The sequence below is a fragment of the Cataglyphis hispanica genome, chromosome 10 (genome assembly GCF_021464435.1).
Source record: "Cataglyphis hispanica isolate Lineage 1 chromosome 10, ULB_Chis1_1.0, whole genome shotgun sequence".
Taxonomy (NCBI): domain Eukaryota; kingdom Metazoa; phylum Arthropoda; class Insecta; order Hymenoptera; family Formicidae; genus Cataglyphis; species Cataglyphis hispanica.
In genome coordinates this window covers 7,149,006-7,172,731 of record NC_065963.1, presented here as the reverse complement: position 1 = coordinate 7,172,731, position 23,726 = coordinate 7,149,006, and the positions used below count along the sequence as shown (strand labels likewise).

The following is a 23,726-nucleotide window of genomic DNA, read 5'->3' as shown; positions in this document are numbered from 1 at the left end:
AATCTATCTAATCTTTCGAAGAATCTTTCGGAGAATTTTGTAAAGAGATCGCGTCACTTTAATATGACATCATAACGTTTAATTATTGGAAAGGGATATTTATACTTAACAAGAGCGTTTCGTAAAACCGAGAAGCTTTCGAAAGTCGATGTTTCGTATACAACGAGCCAATACTGTGTTTTATTTCATAGTCTATTAGTAACGCGAGTATATATATATATATATATATATATATATATATATATATATATATATATATATTTGCATTTTATAGATAATCTCACCGCGCGAAGCACTTATTTAAGTTTGTGTCGCGTTGACCCATGGCATAATCACAACATACCATTACGCGCTACATCTCTTACTCTCTCTCTCTCTCTCTCTCTTTCATCACAATGCTCGTTCATCGATTACTTGTCCGATTAGTCCACCCACCGTGTGTGCCTGAATCTGCCTACGATGACGCAAATGCGGTCGTGAAGCGTTGTGCGTCGTCTTATTGAATAAAAAAAAAAAAACGAGGTTTTGTTTTCCCCAAGAGGAAGAGAATATATTTCAAAGGACGATCTCGCTTAACGAAGTTGACGAGAATTAATCAGGCGTCGTTTATAAAACCGAACAGCGTATGAGGTTCGTGTCACTACTAAATAAACTAAAATAAAATGTAATATCTTCACACAAATATTATCCTACGTTACTTATTAGACTAAATTAATCGATCGTCGTAATCGAGCATCAGATCGTGCCGTCGAGTGGAACGAGCGCGGTAAATTGCGAGCACTCAGAATTCATGATCTTTATTAATGCAAAAAAGTGACATTCCTCGTGGACAAGAACCATCGATCCCTCGTTTTCCCGCTCTCTTGCGTTAATCCGAATAGCCTGTTTTCTTCTTAGCCGCGTCTCTCACACGCTCTTCCTCCCTTCTATTTTTTTTTTTTTTTCCCCGCTACATCTGTTTCATTTCGAGTGGAAAGTACGCGATCGACGCAGCAACTCCGTGCAACTTCACGTGCGAAATATCGCACGGTCTGTTGCAACTTTTCCACTGCGAAAGCAACGGCCCTTTCGATCGAAAAAAACCGAGCGAGAAACAAAGGCTATCCGCTTGTTTCGAACCGCGCTTTCACACCTCATGGTGCATTCGCTCGATATTTACTCGAACTTTTTGATTATTTATTTTTGAAACTGTTTTAAACTTTTATATTTAAAAACGAGAGAGAGAGAGAGAGAGATTACAGATTGCTCTGAAAATCTTCTGTTTAAGATACAATTTTGCAATCGATTCTCTTCAGCCGGAAACGGAAAGTTTTATTTTCTCTCTTCGAGAATGCACGTTGCGCGTTCACAAGCGCATTCCTGCATATGATTTTACTCTAACAAGTCATACAAAAAGAGAAAGGAAGGGGCGATTATCGAAAAGCGCAATGTTCTAAAATCTAAAGAGAATGCACAGAACGGTGAAAGAGGAAAGGGAGCGTCTCGTTGAAGGAGAGCGCGTATATCGAGATTCGAATCGTCAGAGGCGGCGACGTTACGGATTGTGCGAAACGCGCGTGCCGCGACTATCGGCGATTGTTTTGCAGGAGGTGACGATAACGATGACGCGGGAAGAGGGGGACAAGTGCGCATTCGTGCTCTCGCGAATTCCCATGTCGGTCGACGCAATTGGTCGTGGCAGTATCGCCGTGACCATCGCGCCGGTTATGGCACAATCGCGCGCGTCATTCTCCGCCCTGTGCGATTCTTTTTCCGCCTCGGAGCGCGCCCGAGCTGACGTTCCGATGAACGATCGCGTCGCGAGCCGGATTTTCGACGGTCATCGATATCCAACTTTGGCGAACAATTTATCTATCAGTGCACCAAATAGTGAATTGAAACACGAGAATGTCGTCTTTCGCGTGCGCGAACTTTGCGCTTAGATAATCTACGGTAAGTTGATGTGTATGTAGCGATAGCGCACAGGGTGAAACTTGTTTTGAATGTTATAAAAATTGTCGCGAGAGAAATTTTTAACTAGAGAAATGAACGTGTATTTATTCAATCAACTCGAGAAATGTTGAGAAGCTGTAAAATTACTCGGATGAAATATCGTCCCCCTAGATCAGCTGATTTCCTCCTCCATGCTGTCAAAAAATATAAGTTACAGAATTCCGTGGACAACAAGTGTCAGATAAATATACCGGAAATGATATACATTTCTTTTATTTATTGTATAAATTCCATGTGATTTTACAGACTTGTACACGGCAAAATAAATCTCTCGCGAGAGACGCGAATTTGTTTTTTTTTTCATACTTTTGCTCTTCATTCGCTCGCAAGAACCTTGGCTATTCTCTTCCTTTATCGGCACGCAATCCCCTTTTTCGATTTTCTTTCGGCGACATACCGCGCGGCGAGGTCACATCGTGGCGAGGAAGCATTCTGTTTTTTAAACGCGACGCATTTAAGGCTCGCGCTCGCCTCGATTCGAGGCACGTCCACATCGGCGACGAAAAGGAGAAGCTAGCGGCGTGTCCAAGATTTCTTTTTTTTTTTTTATTTCAAGATCATAGCGATTATTTATTCTATATGGATCGATCGATAGCAGATATACATATATGAAAGATTGGTATCGATCCGCGAATAATAGAGTGTCTTTATTATTATATCACTTTTTGCCACGGATATAATTAAATTGGAGACGTACAGAATGTGATATGAATATTTTATACATTTTTATGTGTGATCATATCTCCTCGAAGATAGATTCATTATTTAAAAAACAATGAAAAATCAATCAATTTATTTGGATCTTTAAATCTTGTAACATGTGACCATCTCTCTCGTTATAGCACACGTTCGAATCCTTTTTACGGTATTACGTCTTCTCGGACTTTATTTGTCGAATCATCGATTTTTCGTTCCGCTTTAACTGTTCTTTAAGTGTCTGAAATCTGTCAGCGTATGCCTTTCCTTTGAGATAAAAGTAGTCTCCAAAAAAAAAAAAAAAAGAAATCTCAAAAGAAGACACTCTCCTCTATCAAGTATCTTTTGCGGCGAAAATTTTCGTCGCGCAAATTCTTTTGTATAAAAATTAATTCGTAGAAAAGAAAAAAACCATTATATAGAAAAAAAACCATCGTATCATTGTTTTGCATTTTTGAGATGCGTATCGATTCGACAACAACAAATTTCTGCACACCTGTCAACACAAAGCAATGACAGAAGCCATATGAGCCACAGAAGCTAAAATGGCGGCCTCTTGCAACGGCGGGTGGGTAATTTATTTCTGCGCCGTCCTCTGTCCATAAACTTTCGTTATTGCTTTTACGCGATAAATTCACTGCCCAAGTCACGCATACTAGGAAGCGCTCTCCGCGTAACAAGAGTAAATAATCATTTATAAACGAGATTTTCCTTTCCTTCCCTTCAATTGGACTCGCAGTTTAGCATTTTCAATGCCCGTGAAAAAGTTGGAAACCGACTATCGGTCGTCGATCGGAGTCGTTCCTTACGTAAGAGTCAGTAGAGCGAAATTATATAAGCTATTCGTGCACGGGAGGGGGACATGCTGAACCGCATTACCAGCACTGATATGAGAGAAACGTTCGCAAAACTGTTGGCGTAAAACACGAGAGCAATTGTCACGTTATATGAAAAGGAAGGAAAAGACTCATCTTGTCGTGTATATGTTAATGCGTATCGTTTGACATTATCCTTCTTTTTCGTTTCCCATCTTCGCACGCGCATTTTATCTCTTTTAGTGTCGAATATATTATTATTCCTTAAAAAATTTTTGCGATTATTCCAATAGGAGAATATTGTCTCTATATTTTTTTTATATTTTATAATTTTGTCAAAAAATAAGCATCCTTTCTTCTTAATAAAATTTGCAAAATTACATTGTTTTTGAGATATCTCAAATTTTTAAATATACTAGATGATTTTTTATTTATTTATTTATTTTTTTTTCGTATAAACGATTCTTCGTATAAAATGTATTTTAGCAATTTTGCTATAATTAAATCTAATATTTTTTTTATATTGATAAATATAGGAAATTCTTTTATGACTTTTGCTTATCGTTTCTTATTTTTAATATTTTATATTTTTATTACTAGATACCCAAATTATAAAAAAAAATTACACGCGCTTTGTGTCGCTTATTTAAGTTAAATATACTCTCCCGAGGGAGAGGGATTGTCGACAGTATTTCGCTCAAGTGGCAAACATTAACCGGAACTCGACACTATCGACGTCGGAACTGCGCACCGCGTGTTCGTCGGCGACAGAGGCGGAAACGCGTCGCGGTCAACGCAGAGGATAACAGACGTTGAATCGAAGATTGGAACTTTGCACAAGCGTTGGCGTGAACCGGTTTTGCGATCGGTTAACGGCTGATTAAAACTTTAGACGAGACCGATGGGATCGGAAAGGGATTCTTCAAAAAATACATTGTCTCCTCTTCCCTCCCATCATTTCATACATTTACGTAGAATATTTTATAAATACTGGAATTATTTCCTTCTTTAACCCATTTAGAATCGATTTTTCCTCGATAATTATTTATATTAATTTTGATTAATTTTGATCGAATCTCAAGCTTACTTGTCAGAATTATATTTTTTATTTTATCCACAATTATAATAAAAGTAGATAAATTATGATATACTCGTCAAGGAGATATCGTTTATAAATTGATAGTTTTATCGCCTACATGAAGGTAGTTAAAACGATAATATAATATCCATGAATAGTTAAATATTTGACAAAAGAGATTCTCGAGAGCGAATATGTTGCGAGCTTGGAAATAACGTTCCGTCAAAGAGCATAATAAGCATAATAATATAAAACGTCATAAAAGCGTCCGATGATAAAGCCCTTATAAGTCCGTAAACGTCGATCGGAGGATGAGAGAACAGATTCATTAACTCGCGACCTTGCCTAGTTCTCTCTCTTCCTCTTTCTCGTCGCTCTTCCTGTCGTGGAGCGAGAGATATCGCCTGTTCTTTTATTCCAATACGGTGACAAGCGCGTGTCCGAAGACGTTGTCGCGCGAACGTGTAATTATCGAACCGAACGGCGGCGAAGCGGCAACTCGCTTTGGTGACCCACTTACCGTTGACAACGCCTATTCTCTTCTGACCTACATGGTCAGAGCTCGCTCATCCGTACGATCCCGTTTCCCCATCCACAGGAGCACATCCGATCATCTATCGGCCGATTTTGCCCGATTTCGTCCGCACGCAAAATATACATATACCAAAACCTGCGAGACAAGATTTCTGAGAAGAGAGAGCACCTTCTTCCGACAAATCCCGATGTAATCTATATTCCCGAGTTAGATCGAACGAGATGTTCGATTAAACTCGCATTTTGTCGACTAAAGTATCGAATGTTTAAATTAGATAACGCGGAAAACCGCGAGATCACCGTCTCTGTGGTCCAGCTCTTGGTTTCACTTTATCCACTTTCTTTCCGCAGACTTCGAATGAATATTTTTTCTCCCGCGATTTATTATATCGTTCGACGAATCGAGAACAAAATTTTTAAGGGCATTTGCTTTTTTCGTGGAAAAATCCTTTGAAGCTTTGGTTTTTCGACTAATTTTTTTTTTTTCGATTTTTCCGCGACGAATATTTGTCCCTCCGTTCTCACTTCCGTGATTTTCTCCCGAGAAGCGCACGCAAATTCCGCTCGTCCCGATCTCAGGTTGCGCATTACGGCAAATTCGAGCCGCGGATTTTCTGGCGGCTCGCCAAATTTTACTCAATTCGCTCGGCGAGAGAGAACGTCTCATCGTCAGACGTCTCTCCAGCTACGCCGCCTCCGCGTCGGAGTCGGCGCTTGGAATAATTCTTGGCGAATATCCACGAGTCTGTCTGTCCCGTTGCACCGACTTCTCTCTAGTATTATAGCCGGCCTACCCAGACGGTACAAATCTAAAGAAAGAGAGAAGGAACTTGTGATCGATGTTCTGCAAAATACACCGAGTCGGCGCGCGCGTAAATTCGGGATTCTATTTCGGCAATTCGAACCTAATCCGGCCTTCAATATTTGACGACTGCGCTATGTTCGTTGGCTGTTTGATGCGGAAAGTTATTAATATACGTGTGCGGGCATACATTGTGCCCTCGCGATACGCGAAACGCCTTACGGAAGATTATGACGAAAATATTATAACGGAATCAATTTATTAGGATTTGTGTCGATAATCGTAGGTCGGGCACTCATCACCCCCACCGCCTGCGCCGGCGTCGGGTCCTGGTTCAGGAGGTCCGGTGTCCCCCCGACCCGTTCAGAAGGAGAACACTCCGCCCCGTGGTCCACGAACCCTCCTGCTCAGGCGCAGCGAGAATGGATACGGATTCACGCTCCGGCACTTCATCGTCTATCCGCCCGAGTCCTGCTGCGTGAGTATTTCATCGCGAGAATGCGAAAAAAGATTCCGCGAAAATATAATATTTTCACATCTCTCGTTCGCGATCGTCGCAGATGCTGCCGGGACACGAGCGGACCAGGATCGACGAGCCTATGGACACGATCTTCGTGAAGCAAGTGCGGCCGAATTCGCCGGCGGCCGAGGCAGGATTGCGCACCGGCGACCGCGTCGTCTCCGTAGACGGGACGCCTACACGGGGCGAGCAGTACGCTAGCGTGGTGCAACGCATTCAGCAAGCGGGACCTTGGCTGCGCCTCCTCGTGGTCTCCAAGGAGGACGACATTCTGCAAAGGGTAAGATTTTGCTGATAGATTGGTCTTCGCAGTGGATTGGTCTTTTCGAGAAGAATGTCAACCGCTTCTTAATTTCTTCCATAATCGGCTTTTGTGAAAATTGTACTTTCGTCATTATTGATTTATCGGTTTTACTCAACTTTTAATGTGATTTAATAATATGACCGAGCAAATGAATACTGTGATATGTGTGATCTGAATAATTTAAATAACCAGAGCAGCGATTTCGCGAGCAATAAGTCCTGGTTCCGATCTCCCGATTATTCGCATCTGATATTTTTTTTTTTTTGTATGATTTAGAATAAAAATAATAATTTATTTTACCTTGAACTCTTTCTAGTATTTTGGTGAAACGGCGCATAATCCCGAGACGAATCAACGACCGCGGCTGCGTTCCCCGGAGAGGCTATCGCAGAAGCAACGCAGATCAATTAGCAGCATGATTTCGGGCTCGTCGCCGAGAACGCGACAATCCTGGGTCTGTTCTCTCGGACTGTCGTCCGAAAATCCGAATCATCTTGAGGAGCCAGTGTGCAGGAACCAGCAAACCGTGTACACGGACGGCAGAATGCCACCGACAACAATATCTCAACCGATCGCAGAATCTCAGATTACGAGCATGTTGCAGCAGCAGCAACGGAGGGGCGTGCCGGATACATTGTACGATTCTTCGGAGGATTCGAGAATCCCGGGGAGGAAGCTGCAGTCGCTGCATGAAGATAACTCGCAGTCGAGCGGCCGTTTGTCTCAGGATTCAAGATATGATCTGTACGACAGAACGCGTACTGAGTCGATGTACTCGCGGCCGAGCAACGAGCAGCTCTACGACAGGATCAACGATCCAATTTACGAGCGGGTACGCGTCAGCGAACATTATCCGCAACATCATTATTACCAGCAGCCATCCCTGCTGCGTTATCCGATGTCGCAGGCAGAGCCGCAAGTTCCAATCTACCGGCCGGTCAAGCGGATGGTGGCGCGACGCGCCAGCGAGGGCAGCGGGACTACCAATGATTCCGAGACTGCAAGCTACGGCAGCATCGACGTATTAAGATCGAACGAGTCCAGTAGATTGAGCATCGAGTCAAGACGGGACTCTTCGCCCGTTGCCAGTAAAGACAGCAGCACGTCCCCTTACGATTCTAATTCGACTCTGACTGGGAACGAGTGCTCCGACGACTCTGTCATTATGAATAGACTACGCAAGAGCTTTGAACAGAAAGCGGAATTTCTGCGGCGGCCGAGTCATCCGATCGGCTGGTCCTCTGAGCCACTGCCGTCACTGCAGAACTTTAACCAAGCCGCGGTAATCCAGAGAGAATTCTATGCGAGACCGCAAAAACTTCAGAGACCAATGTGGCCGCCCGGTCAAAACGAGCAAAGACAGCAGTCCCCCACGAGAAGAGCCTCTCTAGAAAGGAATGTTGCTACCAAGCCCGTCGTGAATTTGATGAACAAGCCGTCGAATCAGAGCGTGCAGAGGATAAAAGACGTAGACTCCAACTCTGAGTACTCCAAATCGCGGAACGGTCAACAGCTCGGAGACCATCAATCCGTCGCCGAAGATCATTCTTACTCGTCATCGTCTCTCTATGACAATGAGCTCAGTATGAAGGAGCAACAATGCCGAGGCACGGGCAAGAGTAATTTTGTAAGTATCCTATCCAGGATACACGAGAACATTAGTACGAATCAGCAACAGACACCACAAGAGACAAGACATGGTTCTTCCTCGTTGCCGTCTTCACCGGGACCGGACAAGAAAGCCGGCAGTGACACCAAGTTTCCGGTACCGCCGCAAGGCTTGCAGATCGTGTCGAAACGCGCCAAACAGTTCGAATCCGGTCGTCTGCTGAGCGATGAGGACGAGCCCGCTGGCGATCGGACGAATCTTTACAAAAGCGAGTTGTCTCGATTGTCCAACAAGAAAAGTGTACCGAATGTGGCTGTGCGGAAACGTGAGTTCGAGTCCAAAGCCGAGAATCAAGAAACAAGGAGAATACCGGCCAGAGAAACCAAGTCTCTCGACACTGGTAAGCGTCGATTAAGTGCAAATTAAAAAATTATCCTTTTGCTTTTCTATTAAAGTGGCGCGCAAGATTTATCATAATTACTAAATAAAATCGAATTTATAGCAAAATCGAAATATAAAATTGTCACTGTTGCAAATTATGATCGATCGATGCTTTGGTGGTAATCAGACTATTAATATATCTTGCGCGAGTCTTAATTAGACATCAATCAAATCAAGTACTCTCAAATCAATGCTCAGTAAACAAGTGTCATCGTTTAGGTCCAGTATTGACAGGCAACAGAATAATTCCTATAGGCAGCAAACATATCCATTGCGAGCCACCGGCCGACTATAGAGAGAGTAAAGGTAGATAGAATTAAGAGACTGTCGAGTTGTCTGTGCGTTGTCGTCTTGTGCCGCTATTGTGTTGTCGATTCGTGATTCGTTGTGCATTCTATATGAGCGCGGTATTGCGATATAGCGTTTATAATTTGCCATACACACGCAGTATACACACATTAATATAGTATATATATATGATAATTTTATACACACGCATACATATTTATAATAGATAATATAATAATATCGATGCAAATTTCCTCGCTTCTCACGGTCAAATTAAAACAGAAACATAGATTTTTACCTACTTAGTAAATAATGATATAAATAATGAATAAAACTAAAATTAGTCTTTAGAGTGATATTCACTGTAAATCATTCGCGTCTACAAGGCACGCGCAATTTGTTCGAGCTTGCTTCCAAGCGAGAGTAACCGGATAAAGCTATGGTATACCGGAATTTGTCGATAGTACAAAGGGGATATTAACTGCCCTCATGCACTCGTGTTGTTTTTGTTGCTCAGCTTCTTATGATGTCGTGGTAATTCAAAATAGGAACGACAGCTTCTTGTGTAGCGACAACAACAGCAAAAACATACACGCTACATGTATAATATATATATTTCACATTCGCTACTTTTAACAAAGATTAGTCAGTTGATCAAATATAATAAATATAACACTATCCCGACGAGAAAGAATGAAATTGTAATAATTGCGTAATAATCATGCAGACATGCCTACCATGGAGGCAGAATCAGTGCGTTTGAGGGCACGCAGCAACAGCGCGGAATCCTGGGAAGCTGCGAATGGTCCGGCGGCGCGAAGCAGCTGTGCCAGGCACACGTGGCAAACTACCGATGAGGAAGGTAGCACCGAGGACGATGGTAAAGTCGCTTATCACAAGCAGGATAGTTATTTGCAATCGACCAAATTGCTGCAAGTCGGTTAGTCCGCTGTTTTTTCGCCAGCGTTTGTATTTACAAATATATATGTACATATATATATATATATATATATATATATATATATATATATATATATACATATACACACACACACATCGTCACTCTCACACACATGTATTTACGTAGCATAAAGGTCGAGCATAAAGCGTTAATAATTGTCCCATTGATTTCTCTTTCAGCGCCGGTCAATGGTTCTTCGCCCAACGGCTCGACCAATAACGCCGTTGTGCTCAGGCGACAGAAGAATGCACAGATCAGTGAGTTTAAATGCGATGAAGATATTTTTAACATTATGTGCACACAATTATTGCGACGCACGCGTCTTTAGTACGATGAAATTATAATGGCATTTCTATACCAGAATTTTTTTTCGATATGATTTTTTTTTTTCGCGCGAATTTTAATATGTTGAATTATAATAGTATTGCACAGCTAAATGCTGTCTTTTTTTAAATGAATTTATTACTTCAATTTGGAAAAATAATCTTGATTCCGAAAATATATACGCACATTTGTATATAATATAAATTTAAAAAAACTTTAAAATATATGAAATACTCTCTCATTAACAGAATTCAATGAAATAAAATGGAAAAGGGAAAAAAAATTGATTTTTTCGCCTACAGATGATGTTTGTATACTTGACAATGATTGAATTATGACAGTGATAATTGTTCAACAGCTGACGAAGATCGTGCTACCAGACGGGTCTCATATCTAAAGGCGACGTGGGGTGAACGAATGCACGTTGATAGCGATTTGGAGCTCAGCGACTCGGAACCTGTTCACATTCACAGAAGGTATATAATCTCTTGATAGGCGTGTCTCGAGGTGTGAAGTTAGAGCGTGCGAATGTCAAAGTCACCGATATTTATTTGTCTCTTCTCAAACACATCAACAAGATACACGTGTATTATCACGATGACACGTTTATTTCTCTTTGCGTATCTCTCTTTCGCTCGTGAACATAACGAGCACTCGCGGCAATTTCGTCGTTGAAGGTGTTTATAAGTTGTAAGTATAACCACGAAACTGCACCCGTATTCGTGTCCATGTTTCCAGCGTGCATAGACGATGGCGGCCGCCGTTATTTCCGAGCGACATTACGCCTTTGCGACGCATCTTTGAGGATATGACGCAGGCCGCGTCCTTACATCGAAATTCTCATCATCGGTGAGGGCGAAAGAGTTCCTTTTTTTTTGAGAAGCACGGGAAAGAATGCATTGTCTCTCTATACTCTCCGCGTTTCTTCCTCCAAGCTAATGTACATTCGCTCTTCGTTTCTGTATTTACGTTTGCGCTACTTATCTGCCTGTAAACAATGACGTGTGACGAATAATCGCGGTGGAATAGCGATTAAGAAGCATGAAAGTTGTTGCGCATTTCGTGTATCTTTCGACAACATATTTTCACGATCAGAAAATTTTCGATTTGGAAATAAAACGTGATTGTACGCTCCATTTTCTATATTCACGGTGAAAATTGACGTGAAAATTGAAAAACACAAAAATTAAAAAAAAAAAAAAAATTAAAAATTACACGATACAAAATAAAATAAAATTTAAAATTGAATATTTGCACACGTCTAGATATGAAGTAAAAACAAATTATTTGAGAGAAATACAAATATTCCCGATTACTAACAAATTTCAAACATTAAAAAAAAGATATTGCTTACAAAAAAATAAATTCAAATCAAGCAACATGCAATTAAATAAACGAAAAAGATTAAACAGCTCGATTAAACATATTTGAATAAAGAACTAAAAAAAATTGTATGATGAAAAATATTGCGCGCGAGATAGGGAAGTTGATAATTTTTTTTTCCTGATGATGATGCAACCCGAATATATCACGACTTCGCAATCCCTTCTGCGTTAGTTGCTCGAGTGGTATTAGATAAGGATATCCTTCCTTGTTTATTATTCCTATTGCGATAAGGAACATACGTCCGTGATCAATGTATCGAGGACACATAGAATGTAACACATCCCTGTGTTTGTGACTCTGATATTAAAACCAGTTACTGTGGTCGTCTATGTTGTGCTATTCTAGACTATTCCTGATGCTATAGATAGATATGTGTTAGTGTATCTTAGCGTATCCTTTCGGATACTGATTTATTGGCTGATTGTTACTAACGGAATGAGACTAATACTAGCCGACGATCGATGTGACCGTTATTTTCAGTGTCATTCTCGATTTAGGAGAGGGCCGAGAATATAGAAATGTAGTTGTAAATAATATTACGGCACAGTTTCGCTATCTCTGAAATTATAGATGGCATCGCTATTGTTCTGTATACACTTTATATATACAGGATGAAACATTTGAAATTACATTCATCTTGATTTATATTAATGTTTTTATCTGTAGAGAAAATGAATTGCTAAGATTGCATGATTAGTTTCAAGGGAACAGAAAATGTTTTAAATAAATGTTTTAAAATATTTTTAAGCGGAAGCAGATTAAGAAATTTATGTATTATTAATTTTTTCTCTACAAATTTTACTCTATCATTCAATTGACGTAAATCAAGGTGTTAATTTCAACTATTCTATTCTGTGTAGATATAAATGTATAAAGTTTGCAAACAACACAGATTTGATCACAGTTTCATTTCTTTTCCAGTAACAGTATCGTGGTACCACATAATACATCAAACAGCTGTGATGCGAAGGATGCCGAACCGGTGGAACGAGAAGGAACCCTTCATGTGAAATTTACAGTGCTCGATGGCAAGGTGAGGACACGAACAAAGTAACGAATTTAGTTGGATGTGCATTAAATTCGTCTTTCAATTAAAAAAATAAATTATATTTTAACATTTATCATCATTTCAGCGATCTACCGATCGTTCCTGGAAGCAGGTCTGGGGTGTTCTCCGTGGTCCTATAATATATTTTTACAAGGATCGTCATAGTCAGGTGAGAAGAACATTTAAAGCTCATTGTGTGTCATTTGCAATCAGTGCGCCAAATGGGATATGAAAGAAGAATATTTTATGTATACGATACCTTAATCTTTGCTACAGAGTCCTTCGTTGAGCACCGAGAATGAAGGAAATGCGGGACAAAGCGTCGACGTTAGATGTTCCGTTGTCGATGTTGCCGAGGACTACACGAAACGGAAACACGTGTTGCGAGTGGCAAACCCTACGGCGGAAGTACTTTTACAAACCGAAGACGCGGCATCTATGGCACTTTGGTTAAGGTCACTTCATTCTCATGCTGCCGCGGAAAAATCATCGGTGAGGGCTAATTATGGGATCATTTTTTGTCGAATAAAAGTGCCATTTTCGCCACTTTTCTTTTACGATTTTTGCAATTGTTAAGTCTCCTATGTACATTTTTCATGAAAAAAATTGTTTATTAAAACAGGATGTCGTGTCCTGCACATCGAAGCAACAGGCTGTACCGCAGACTCCGACAACTCCAAGTGGCGGTGTTTCTCCTAGCAACGGCCAAAGATTAAGCCCTCTGCCCAGCCACAAGGGCATCAAGAAGCTAACATCGTTTAGGAATCGATCGCCAACGGGACAATCGCCTGTGAACAAAACCCGCAAACCGAGTAATCAGATGTTGGAACCCTTGCCGTCACCCAAATCGAAGACTTGGAAGGGGAGAATGGCAAAACAGTTCAGAAGAATGCACGGTCAAACTGGCGGCGCACCTTCTTCACCCACGGCGCAAATGCCTCCTGAAGGGGCCACCTTCAAAGTACCCCTCGAACTCTGTCCGCAATCCTCGTTTTCCGAATGCGTACCACTGATCGTTGAAATGTGCACGAGTATCGTCGAGGCGAGAGGACTCGAGGTCGTGGGCATTTATAGAGTGCCCGGAAACACGGCCGCGATCGCCCAGCTTACGGATAGCGTCAACAAAGGATTTGAGAACATCAACTTCCAGGTAGTATTCCATACGCTAATGTCAAAGTATCTATTTCGCGAAGATTCTGTTTGTCATTTATATCTTTTCGCATACAGGACCCAAGATGGAGCGACGTCAACGTAATATCATCGTTGCTGAAGTCCTTCTTCCGTCAACTGCCCGATTCTTTGCTTACGGCAGAGCTGTATCCCATGTTTATCGATGCCGATAAAATAGAAGATCCGCAGAGGCGAATGACTACGATACGGAAACTACTGCGGGATCTTCCGGAGCATCATTTTGAGACGCTTAAGTATCTCATGCAACATTTGAAGAAAGTAGTCGAGCATAGCGAAATCAATAAAATGGAGGCCAAGAATTTAGCCATTGTTTTTGGGCCAACGTTGGTACGAGCGAGTGGTTCCAGAGACAATATGGTCACTATGGTTACCGATATGTCGCATCAATGTAGAATCGTCGAAAGTTTGTTGAATAATGTAAGTTTCTTCTGTGTTAAAAAAAGAAGACGCTGCTTTCTTAATAAGATATCTAAAGGTCTCAGATCGATATATTTCAGGTCGATTGGTTTTTCTCGGAGGATGATCTTGATGACTTGAGCAGATTGAGCGTAAATTTAAGCCTTCCAACAGACAGTTGCGAAGTCGAACCGATGTCCAATCACAATCTTCTATTAAACAATATTCAGAAAGTCGAAGGTATTTGTTATATTTATAATCATATCTCCATTATTTTATATTCAATTCTTCTTTTTTGTTTTTTACGCATTTATTTCAAGCTTTATTTCATTCTTTTTTATCTGATTACTTTGATATTTGTTAGCGATAATAGTTTGAGAGATAATAGTTTAAGCTTACTGTATATTCGATTTGCAATAGCAATACATTTATGTTTCTTTTATTGTGATAAAACAGGCATACGCGACATGGCATCCGCTAGGGACATCGTATCATCGATTATATCTGCAGCAAACAAAAAGATTCAAAGAAGACGAAAGAATCAAGACGAAATCGATGAACACGAAGGCGATAAGGTTAGTTGCTAATCTTATTTTTTCATCAAATGAGAGATTAAAATCAAACTTGTAATAATTTAGGCCAAATCGAAGCAAGAATCGGAGAGTTCGCCGACGATTCGACAGAGCATGGCCTTGAACGAGCGGCAGTGTTCCGTCAGCGAAATTGTACAGATGCACGAAAACAAAAATCATTCTACCGATCGTTCCGATCGTTCCGATCGGTCTCTATCGGTTGATTCTAATAATATTGGCAGTTCGTCGAATAACGGAGCGTCTCCATCGAACCGTTCCAAGTATGCGATTCAGTCTGCACCGCCGTCTGTGGACTCTTCGAGATTGCCAAGCGAGACTGGTCCAAATTCAGCGGAAACGGGCTCCACTGCATCCGGCGGGTCTAATCAAACGAGACAGAGCAACGACGAAATAGCGATCCTGACATACACCGGTTTAAGCGCGACCACGCAGGAGAGAGTGCGAAGATTTGAGGAAGAGACGAAGGCGATGCTACAGAGGGATCAACATCGACAGCGGCTCGAAGCAGAGAAGCGAGAGGAGGAAAAGCGAAGAATCGAGATAGAATGGCAATTAGCAAAACGAGAGATGGAGAACGACGATCTGCTCGATAGTATAGTCGATACGACGGTGTCGCCGAGTCTGTTGTCGGAACGTCTGTCCAGTCTGAACGAGAGACTCGCCGATGAATCGTTGCTGGACCTATCGGAGAGATCGAAAGTCAGATCGCGATCGACCACGAGGCCACCGCTGTCGATAACCATGCAACAGCAATCTGCGACACACCAGAAAGCGCAAGCAACCAATCAACTGACTACCGTGTTGGGGGAGAAGATGAATAACGGCGTCATTAAGAAGTTCAAGACGGACAAAGACGTAAGTTGATTTGAATTTACGTTTGATTAATGATTAGATGATGATACATAATCCAAGTTTTATTCATTTTTCGTATGATATTCAAGATCGTAGATGAAGTACTTTTTTCTTTCTGTTTTGCAAAGATCGTTTTATATGTTACTTCATTCAAAAGAATTGTTCTTTGATCGATCCTACTTGCTCATACAGATTTATTGACATTACAGCCGTCAACAGAGTCGATCTGTCTACCGCCAGTTCGATACGGCAGTCTGGATTCCTTGCACGAGGTTCACAATCTTTCGCAGTCCTCTCCATCTCCGTCGCAACAACAACGAGGCGTTCCCGGCGATGGCTCGGACGATGGTTAGTATTTCATTCCTTTCACCTTCGCGATGTCGTTATTCCGAGTCCTCGCCATATACTAGCCTTCGTGCTCTCAATATATATTCCAACAATCGTACGTTGCGATAAAAATATGAAGCATTGTACAATACATAAATCTTTTGTATGCTATTCGGTAAAAATAGATAATTAACGCGTATACGTGAAACAATGCTGATAATCGCAGAGTTCAAGGGATTCTATATGTATAAATACGTGTCGTATATCATGTACGTGCGTCATGTATACAAAAGTTGTCTAAAAAAGAGCGATATATCAGAAAGGTAAATTCGCTTGCTATTCTTTCAGCATATCTCGCGCGAATTTGTTCATCATTTCCGGAAAACGTTTTCCGTTTCGAATATATTCCAATTCCTATCTCTCGTGAATCCACGTGACAATTACAATTATGTATCTGCCTCTATTCATATCCTCTCTTATATCTTTTCTCTGTGTAATATCGCTTCTGACGATCGGTGAGTGTAGCAGGATCTTGTTTTCTGCAATGGACACAGAAGATACTCACTATTAACAAAAAGCTTTCTAGGTATATTCCTTCTTCTTATTTTTTGCTTCAAGCGATCTTTCTTTTTCTTTTTCTTCGAATTATGATATGACGACCTTTAATTGTATGCTACGAAATTTACATCATCATTGCTCGGAAATTGACATTTTTTTCTTACATTGCGTTCGCAACATTACGCGGAGCATAGTCAATTTTAGTGCAAACACAACCACGAGACACACGAGGCTTCTTGCAATGAAAGCAGATTTAATTTTAGAAGATACTATATCTCGTATTTGCGATCAAGGAGGATCGGTCGCAAAAAGAGAGAGAATAAAATTAAAAAAACTATATATATATCTCAGAGTTATACGCATGACGCGTTTTTTGAGGCCGATCCTTTATTTTTACATTGTTTTCATGTGCTGCATGCGCCAGTCTTCGGCTTTCAACATTAAGAAAAGCACATATATTTTACACAGACTGCTTCTTCAGTGACTTTTCCTCGTAAACGTACAGTCGGCATAAAAAAAATCGAGATGCTTCTTTTTTTTTTTAACGCAGTTGATATATCTAATAGGAGAATATGTTTTCTAAAGATTAACGATATCCTCGAATAAACATGATTTCTCTTATTGGATATCTCTTTGCAAAAATCACTTTAAAAAAATGTCTCTCTCGTCGCATGCATGTCTTTCGAGGATCTATCCCGAGCACTTCAAATGGATTCTTCGATCACTGCTTGTCTTTACGAAGATGTGAATTTTCTTAGAGGAATCACGTTTAGACACACGTTATCTCGTATTATCGATTTTTTAACAATAAGTTTGAAGACATTTTTTTTTTCTTTTTTACGACCATCGCAATGTTTCGATGGGGCTCTTGCTGTTAGTCTGAAAATACATCTAGTTTTCGCATTTTCTTCACACACGTGTGCATCGCCGAATTACACTTGTCTGATTGCTCGTCTGCCTGCCTGTTCTTTAATCGTTATGACGATTTATTGCTGATTAATCTTGTTGCCTTTTTAATTATATGAAACTGATTGCTCTGCCGCCTCAGTCTACGTCTTTGCGATCAGACACGCCCGAAAGGAATACGAATATAGTCGGCTCAACATATTTCTTTCGAGGATCCTCGGATAGGGTCGATCGATCCGTCACGCGTTCTCAATCACGGCTAAAAAATCAATGTTGATCTTGAAAATTCGTTTCTCCCCGCTCTCAATCCGCTTTTCTTCTCTTTTTTTTTTTTTCTTTCGTTTTACTTTTCCTCTTTTCGTCACGTCCGTTCAGTCTCTCTGTCGGGCGATATACTTTAATTTCCATCGAGCATGGATTCGCGCGGCGATCAATCGGTGGCTAATCGATCCGAAAGAATATAAAGTACTCGAATAAAGAGAAAGAAAGAAAGAGACGGAGAGATAAACGGTGAGTCCAGACGCAAAGGAGGAAGACGTGAGGAAAACGTGAGAGAGTTGCTCCGCCGCGCTGGCCGCAACATGAACGATAACGAATAAATGACGGTACGAAATGGTTGAATACCACGTGTAGGCACACAGCAAGCCCGGGTTTTTGGTGGTACATATCGTCCCACCTATACGGTACCGCAGGTCCCGGTAGTCCCGCCACCCCGAAGACACCGACCCAGTCGCCAATGTCAATGCCAGTGCCGGTCGCAGCGGTCCCGATGTCAATGTCCATGCCCGTGTCAGTGCCAGCAGCAACAGCAGCAGCCGCCGCCGCACCGCTGGCAACTGCTGTCGCGTCTACAACAGCTGCCCCATCATCATCGTCATCGTGCGCAGGAGACGACGCACGATCGTCAGACGAATCAGCCACCGCCAAGACTCTAAATCGATTCCTCCGAGGTAAATCCCACGTCAGGCTCTCTTGCCAGATCAGAAATCTGGCGGATCCGCCTCCAGCATCCGAGATGCCCGACGAGCTGACTCAGCTGGCTGGCTCAAACCGAATGGCTTTTATATACACGCTCTTTTATTTTACATACAGGCCATCATTAAGCACGCGTTGTGTTTGTTGTTATTTTTATTCCCTTCGACTAACATTCGTTTCCGTACGTGTCACGTATACATCTTTTGCGCCCAGCAATCGCGCAATCTGCTCCGTTAATATTTTACATGTATCGCGTCATCTTCGAGGAGAATCTTGACTGGTTTTTATAATAACGCTGGAAGCGTTTTTTTTTTCCTTTTTTTTATCTCGTCCCGTTGGTAGAGACGACGATGTCATTTCTTCGTGTTATTTTTCTCGCAATTTCTCGCTCGGATATTTGTGAGCGTGGCTCAATAAATCCTCTAATGTCTGCGTCTCATCAATTGCGAAATTCTTATATGACTCAATATTCCTCGAATGAGAATATTTTCACAAAAGAATGAAATCTCCTCTGCTTTAAAGCAACATTAATAAACCGTACATTAATAAACAGTTACCTCGGCGATTTTAAAACTTTAGTTTTCAATAAGTATTAGTTTAAATGTTTTTTTTTTTTGTATAATTTTTTAGGTATATGTTTAAGGATGATATATTTTTAGTAATATTATTTATGTACTGTGTTTTTTTTGTGGAGGTTTTTGAACAACTGACGTATCTTGTTTGATTTTCTTGTTTCGTCTAAGGATATGTTTGTTTTCCTATCACGCTTCAGCACAAGAAAGAAGATATTGCTAATTACGTTGTTATTGCAATTGTCGTAATATATACAGCTGACGAAATAATAACAACTTTTATTAACAACGACAATAGTAAAACCGAATGATAATGACGATAGCGATGGCGACGATGCTCTCTGATAAGAATGAAGATACAATAACATATTAATTAATTCTCTTGCGATAATCGCGCTTGCTTCACGTCGACAGAATGCATTTCGACGCTCCTTATTATTGTTACGGATTATTTCCAACTACAATTTCATTTTGCAACGATTTTATTTTGTAAAAATGCACTCACGATAAGAGATATACCACCAGCTGCGATAAACGAAAAGAAAAAAAACGCATATATTTTTCAACCATCTTGTTTAGCGATCGTGTATATGACAAATTATTACAACAACGACCAGATAACAATTCGATGCTTTGAGTGTTTTTTCTTTTTTTCCTTTGTATTCGTACAAGTTTGTGCGTCTCGTATGTTTTCACGCCCATTTCTCACTTTATCATTAATACGACAAATCTTACAGGTAGCGACCTTCTAACCAGCCTCACGACCACGTTCGATCGCAAATGGAGGTCTCTCGTCAATCAATCGTCGACTCAAGCGCAGCCTCCTCCGGAATCCGCGCCCCATAATAAGGATGGCAGCTCCGCGGAACGGGAGCAAAAATCGAGCACGTCCCTGAAATTCCGATATCCATCCACGGAAACTTATCGTGATCCCAGCCTTCATAAATCGCTCGACAAATATCATATCTCCCGCCCGAAGGACGTAAGTGTCTTAATATCATGATTACATATTGTATCGATAAAGTCTTTCTCATACATATGAAACTATTAATATTATCAGAAAGAATATATGAATACGAAATATCTTGGATAATTTACTTTCATCTAGGTAGCTTAGTAGACAGCCTCGCATATTTTGAATATAAATCTAAGCGTGATTGATTGATGTAGATAAAAAAAACATTGATATACTTATTGAATAATTCCTTAAAAATTGCCATCATTTTTCTCTCGATTTATTGCAGGACACTCCCGAGAAGGATACCGATTCTACGGTGACCGACGACACCCCGCATTCTTTGAAATCGATCACACCGAATAACGATCGCGACGCGAACGATAAGCAGAGGCTGGACACGAATCATGCCACGGAGAAAACGGTGTTGGAGAAAACTGCGGATTCGAGCGAAAAGGACGAGGACGATCGGAGGGATGCGGACGAAGAAGGAGATTATCCGTATGCGGGAAATCCAAGACGTTACGAAACGACAAGCGAGAAGAGTCTTCATGAAAGTAGTAGATGCTCAGAGAACAATAATGTCGATGCAAAATTGGACGCCAAGAGCCATCATTACGAGGCAACCGGAGATTCTAGTTATTCTAATAAGCTGAAAAAATTTGAGAGTCTGACGAGCTCCGAGGTGAGATCCCGCCTGAAACGATCGGAATCATTGAACAAGAGAACATCCGAGAACACTTGCTCCCGATTAAAAAGATCGGAGAGTCTGAATAAACATTCGACCGAGAGGCCGTCGTTGCTTAAACGGTCCGAGAGTCTGAACAAACATTCCGGTGACAGATCGGAGTCGCCGGGCAGCAGGTTGAAACGCTCCGAGTCGCTGACCAAGACCGAGAAAACCGAGTGCAATATTAGTAAGCGACGGCAATCGGTGCGGAAGGAGAGCGCCACGAAGCTGAAACGGAAGAACGGAATGTCAGAACGGTCGATTAAACGGAGACACACGGTCGGTGGTACCAAGGACTTTGACAAGGTGCACTGGCTCGATAATAAACTGCAGTCCGAGGCCGAGAGAATCATCAGAAGCGATTACAGACCGAAGAAAAGTCAACTCAGAACTAGCTCGCCCGATCTGAGCGCCCATCGCGTTGGCATGGCCGACACGAGCTTCTTGATCGAGGTAAGCTTTCGTGGGCCCAGCAACGTTGTCTTCAATGTAACCAACGCTGCGCGACCGCAGTCGTTGCCGGATGCGAATATCGCGTCTAAGGTTTTCAAGGTGCCTCTCGAGAGCCACGTATAATATATGCTCGAATAAATTACTCGACATTTTTTCATCTCTGAATAATACACGCAGCGCTGTTGCTGTACCTGCCATCATTTTTTAATATCTGTATCGTTTAATATTATATCTCTGAATCATATCAAGTTTATATATCTCATATTATAAAAATATCTGGATAATAATCATTCGAATTCTCGTTTGCCGACATGATTCATCAATTGTCACTCGCCAATGTGCCAAAGAGCCATTACTCTATGAATCGTTATCATTTCGCAACAATTAAAATGAATTGAATGTGAAAGAAAATTAGACACTATGTCTTCTACACAGCGATGTTTTGACCATCGAGTTAGATTAATGTACAATGCGAGAATCGTTGCAACGATCGCGTATTAGACTCTATTTTAGAAAAAAAGACAAGGTCATTTTGTCGATCTAACAGAAATAGCAAGCGCCAGGTCGCATTGGAGAAACGTAAGAAAGTTATTTTAACGGTTTTAATTGCATGTGGCATTTGTATCGTGTCAATTATATACGTATTATCATACTTGTGATTTGTGATTGTGACATCTTTTGTACATAAGATATATGTATAATGCGGAATATATTATATATAAGACTCGCGATTGAATATTAAATAAGGTAATTCTATATATATTGTCTGTCTTTAAATTTATATTTTAATAATCACTTTACATCTCTCTCTCTCGTCGCGTGGATATTCTTTACACGCGTGCGATACTGCTTGATCCTCGTGCGCGCGAAAAATGTATTATTTTTAACAGGCGTGCGATAGAGATAAAAGAAATCGTTGAGGCAAAAATTGCGCGTGTTAACGAGCGATTCTCAACATCGTCGTCGCGAGCGATCGGCGTATTTGAAAGTTCTTCGAAAGATAGCATTCGTAGTGTTAAGAAATTTTTTACTGCAAACTGTCTGATGAAAAGTCTACGATGTGATAAATCTTGATCGATCTCGCGTCTATTTATGTATACATATCGCGTGCTATGGATGCGTGCATGTATACATACATATTATGTGTTTACACATGCGCATGTATGCGCATTTTTTTTATGTGCATTATGATCAATATTACATTAACGATCATTGTTTGAAGACCACTGTTGCGGCATCGAAATTTTATTGCGATAAGTAAAGGACAAGATGTAGTGCCGTTAATTAATGTGTGTGTACCCGGTATCTCTCGTGTAATGAGAAATTTGTCCATTCTAAGATAGATAAAATGATATCAGGGGATTTAAATTTTTGAGGCGATCCCGTTTTCTTCCTAGATCGGCCAAATTTCCTACTGTGCCTCGTTACGAGATTGATATATCGAGTAGTGCGCAAAAGATGCATATATTCCCTTTTGTGTATCGCTATAAAATGATATACTTGAAGACATATTTCTCTTAAACGCTTGTTGTGGGTCTCTTATGTGTATCGTTAATATTGTTTGTATTCGCCAAACTATCTATTTGCTTTTGTTTACTCTTGTAATTTGCATATAGCAAGTAGAGCGGTTACGTTAAAAATTACTGGTAAGCGAGAATATCAGGCACCACAGGATTAGCTTTAAATTAATTATCATGGTTACAACTACACAGTATATCCACGAATAATATAAAAAAAAAACCGTGCGATATATATATATATATAAATTGCAATTAATTTAATATTAATATACGGATAAAGGTTGATATTCTCTCTCGCGGGATCGGCGCAATATATTTCACGTTGATTTTTACGATGTGTTTTAGAACATTATAATGTGTAAATATATATACAGCAAAATTTGCCAGGCGAATTATCATATGTATTGTATGTACATCGTGCATTATTCTTTATTTCAAGGTGCGATTTTACATAGATAAAAAATTTTACATAAACTTTACATATATATATATATATATATATATATATATATATATATATATATATATATATATATAGAGTTGCTGTGGCGCGGAAGGAGGAATTTAAAGTAGCAGAGACAATCGATTTCATTATTGAGATGCTTGTAAATACAAATGTAACTAAATTTTAAGGAACGATGAGACAAAGAGCGATATTTATTTCGGAAGGAATAGTGATTGTGATCGTGTTATTTATTATTAATCCCAAGTAAATGTGCGTAAAAGGACACACACATTGAAAAAAAAAAATTGTAAATAAATATATTACTACGAGAAATGTCGAACGTGTGTTTGTATCCCTGTCTGATTTAAAACTTTAAACGGCGTGCTTCATTAGCCGAATTTATCACGTGACGCTGGATCTTTAGCGAATTTAGCGAACAAATTCACGATGCTGCA

At 40.6% G+C, this 23,726-nt stretch overlaps 1 protein-coding gene across 9 annotated transcripts in view; it reads left to right on the top strand.

Annotated features, from left to right (window-relative positions):
- Nucleotides 1-23,604, top strand: part of LOC126852311 (rho GTPase-activating protein 21) — a 29,097-nt gene extending 5,493 nt beyond the window's left edge. The window contains exons 1-22 of one of the 9 annotated variants that reach the window (XM_050596977.1): nucleotides 1,673-1,932; nucleotides 6,204-6,395; nucleotides 6,478-6,717; nucleotides 7,058-8,750; nucleotides 9,011-9,097; nucleotides 9,807-10,019; nucleotides 10,220-10,297; nucleotides 10,723-10,840; nucleotides 11,103-11,213; nucleotides 12,672-12,783; nucleotides 12,884-12,967; nucleotides 13,075-13,290; nucleotides 13,421-13,948; nucleotides 14,026-14,406; nucleotides 14,487-14,625; nucleotides 14,842-14,960; nucleotides 15,024-15,833; nucleotides 16,040-16,178; nucleotides 16,683-16,743; nucleotides 18,255-18,571; nucleotides 19,906-20,150; nucleotides 20,413-23,604. In XM_050596977.1, coding sequence (XP_050452934.1) covers nucleotides 6,478-6,717; nucleotides 7,058-8,750; nucleotides 9,011-9,097; nucleotides 9,807-10,019; nucleotides 10,220-10,297; nucleotides 10,723-10,840; nucleotides 11,103-11,213; nucleotides 12,672-12,783; nucleotides 12,884-12,967; nucleotides 13,075-13,290; nucleotides 13,421-13,948; nucleotides 14,026-14,406; nucleotides 14,487-14,625; nucleotides 14,842-14,960; nucleotides 15,024-15,833; nucleotides 16,040-16,178; nucleotides 16,683-16,743; nucleotides 18,255-18,571; nucleotides 19,906-20,150; nucleotides 20,413-21,429 — 6,708 coding nt within the window. In that variant the 5' untranslated portion in view covers nucleotides 1,673-1,932; nucleotides 6,204-6,395 and the 3' untranslated portion in view covers nucleotides 21,430-23,604. Of the gene's footprint in view, nucleotides 1-1,672; nucleotides 1,933-6,203; nucleotides 6,396-6,477; nucleotides 6,718-7,057; nucleotides 8,751-9,010; nucleotides 9,098-9,806; nucleotides 10,020-10,219; nucleotides 10,298-10,722; nucleotides 10,841-11,102; nucleotides 11,214-12,671; nucleotides 12,784-12,883; nucleotides 12,968-13,074; nucleotides 13,291-13,420; nucleotides 13,949-14,025; nucleotides 14,407-14,486; nucleotides 14,626-14,841; nucleotides 14,961-15,023; nucleotides 15,834-16,039; nucleotides 16,179-16,682; nucleotides 16,744-18,254; nucleotides 18,572-19,905; nucleotides 20,151-20,412 lie in introns of those variants that run through there. The other 8 variants (XM_050596973.1, XM_050596972.1, XM_050596974.1 and 5 more) reach the window with 8 other exon arrangements.
- Nucleotides 23,605-23,726: the final 122 nt, after the last annotated feature.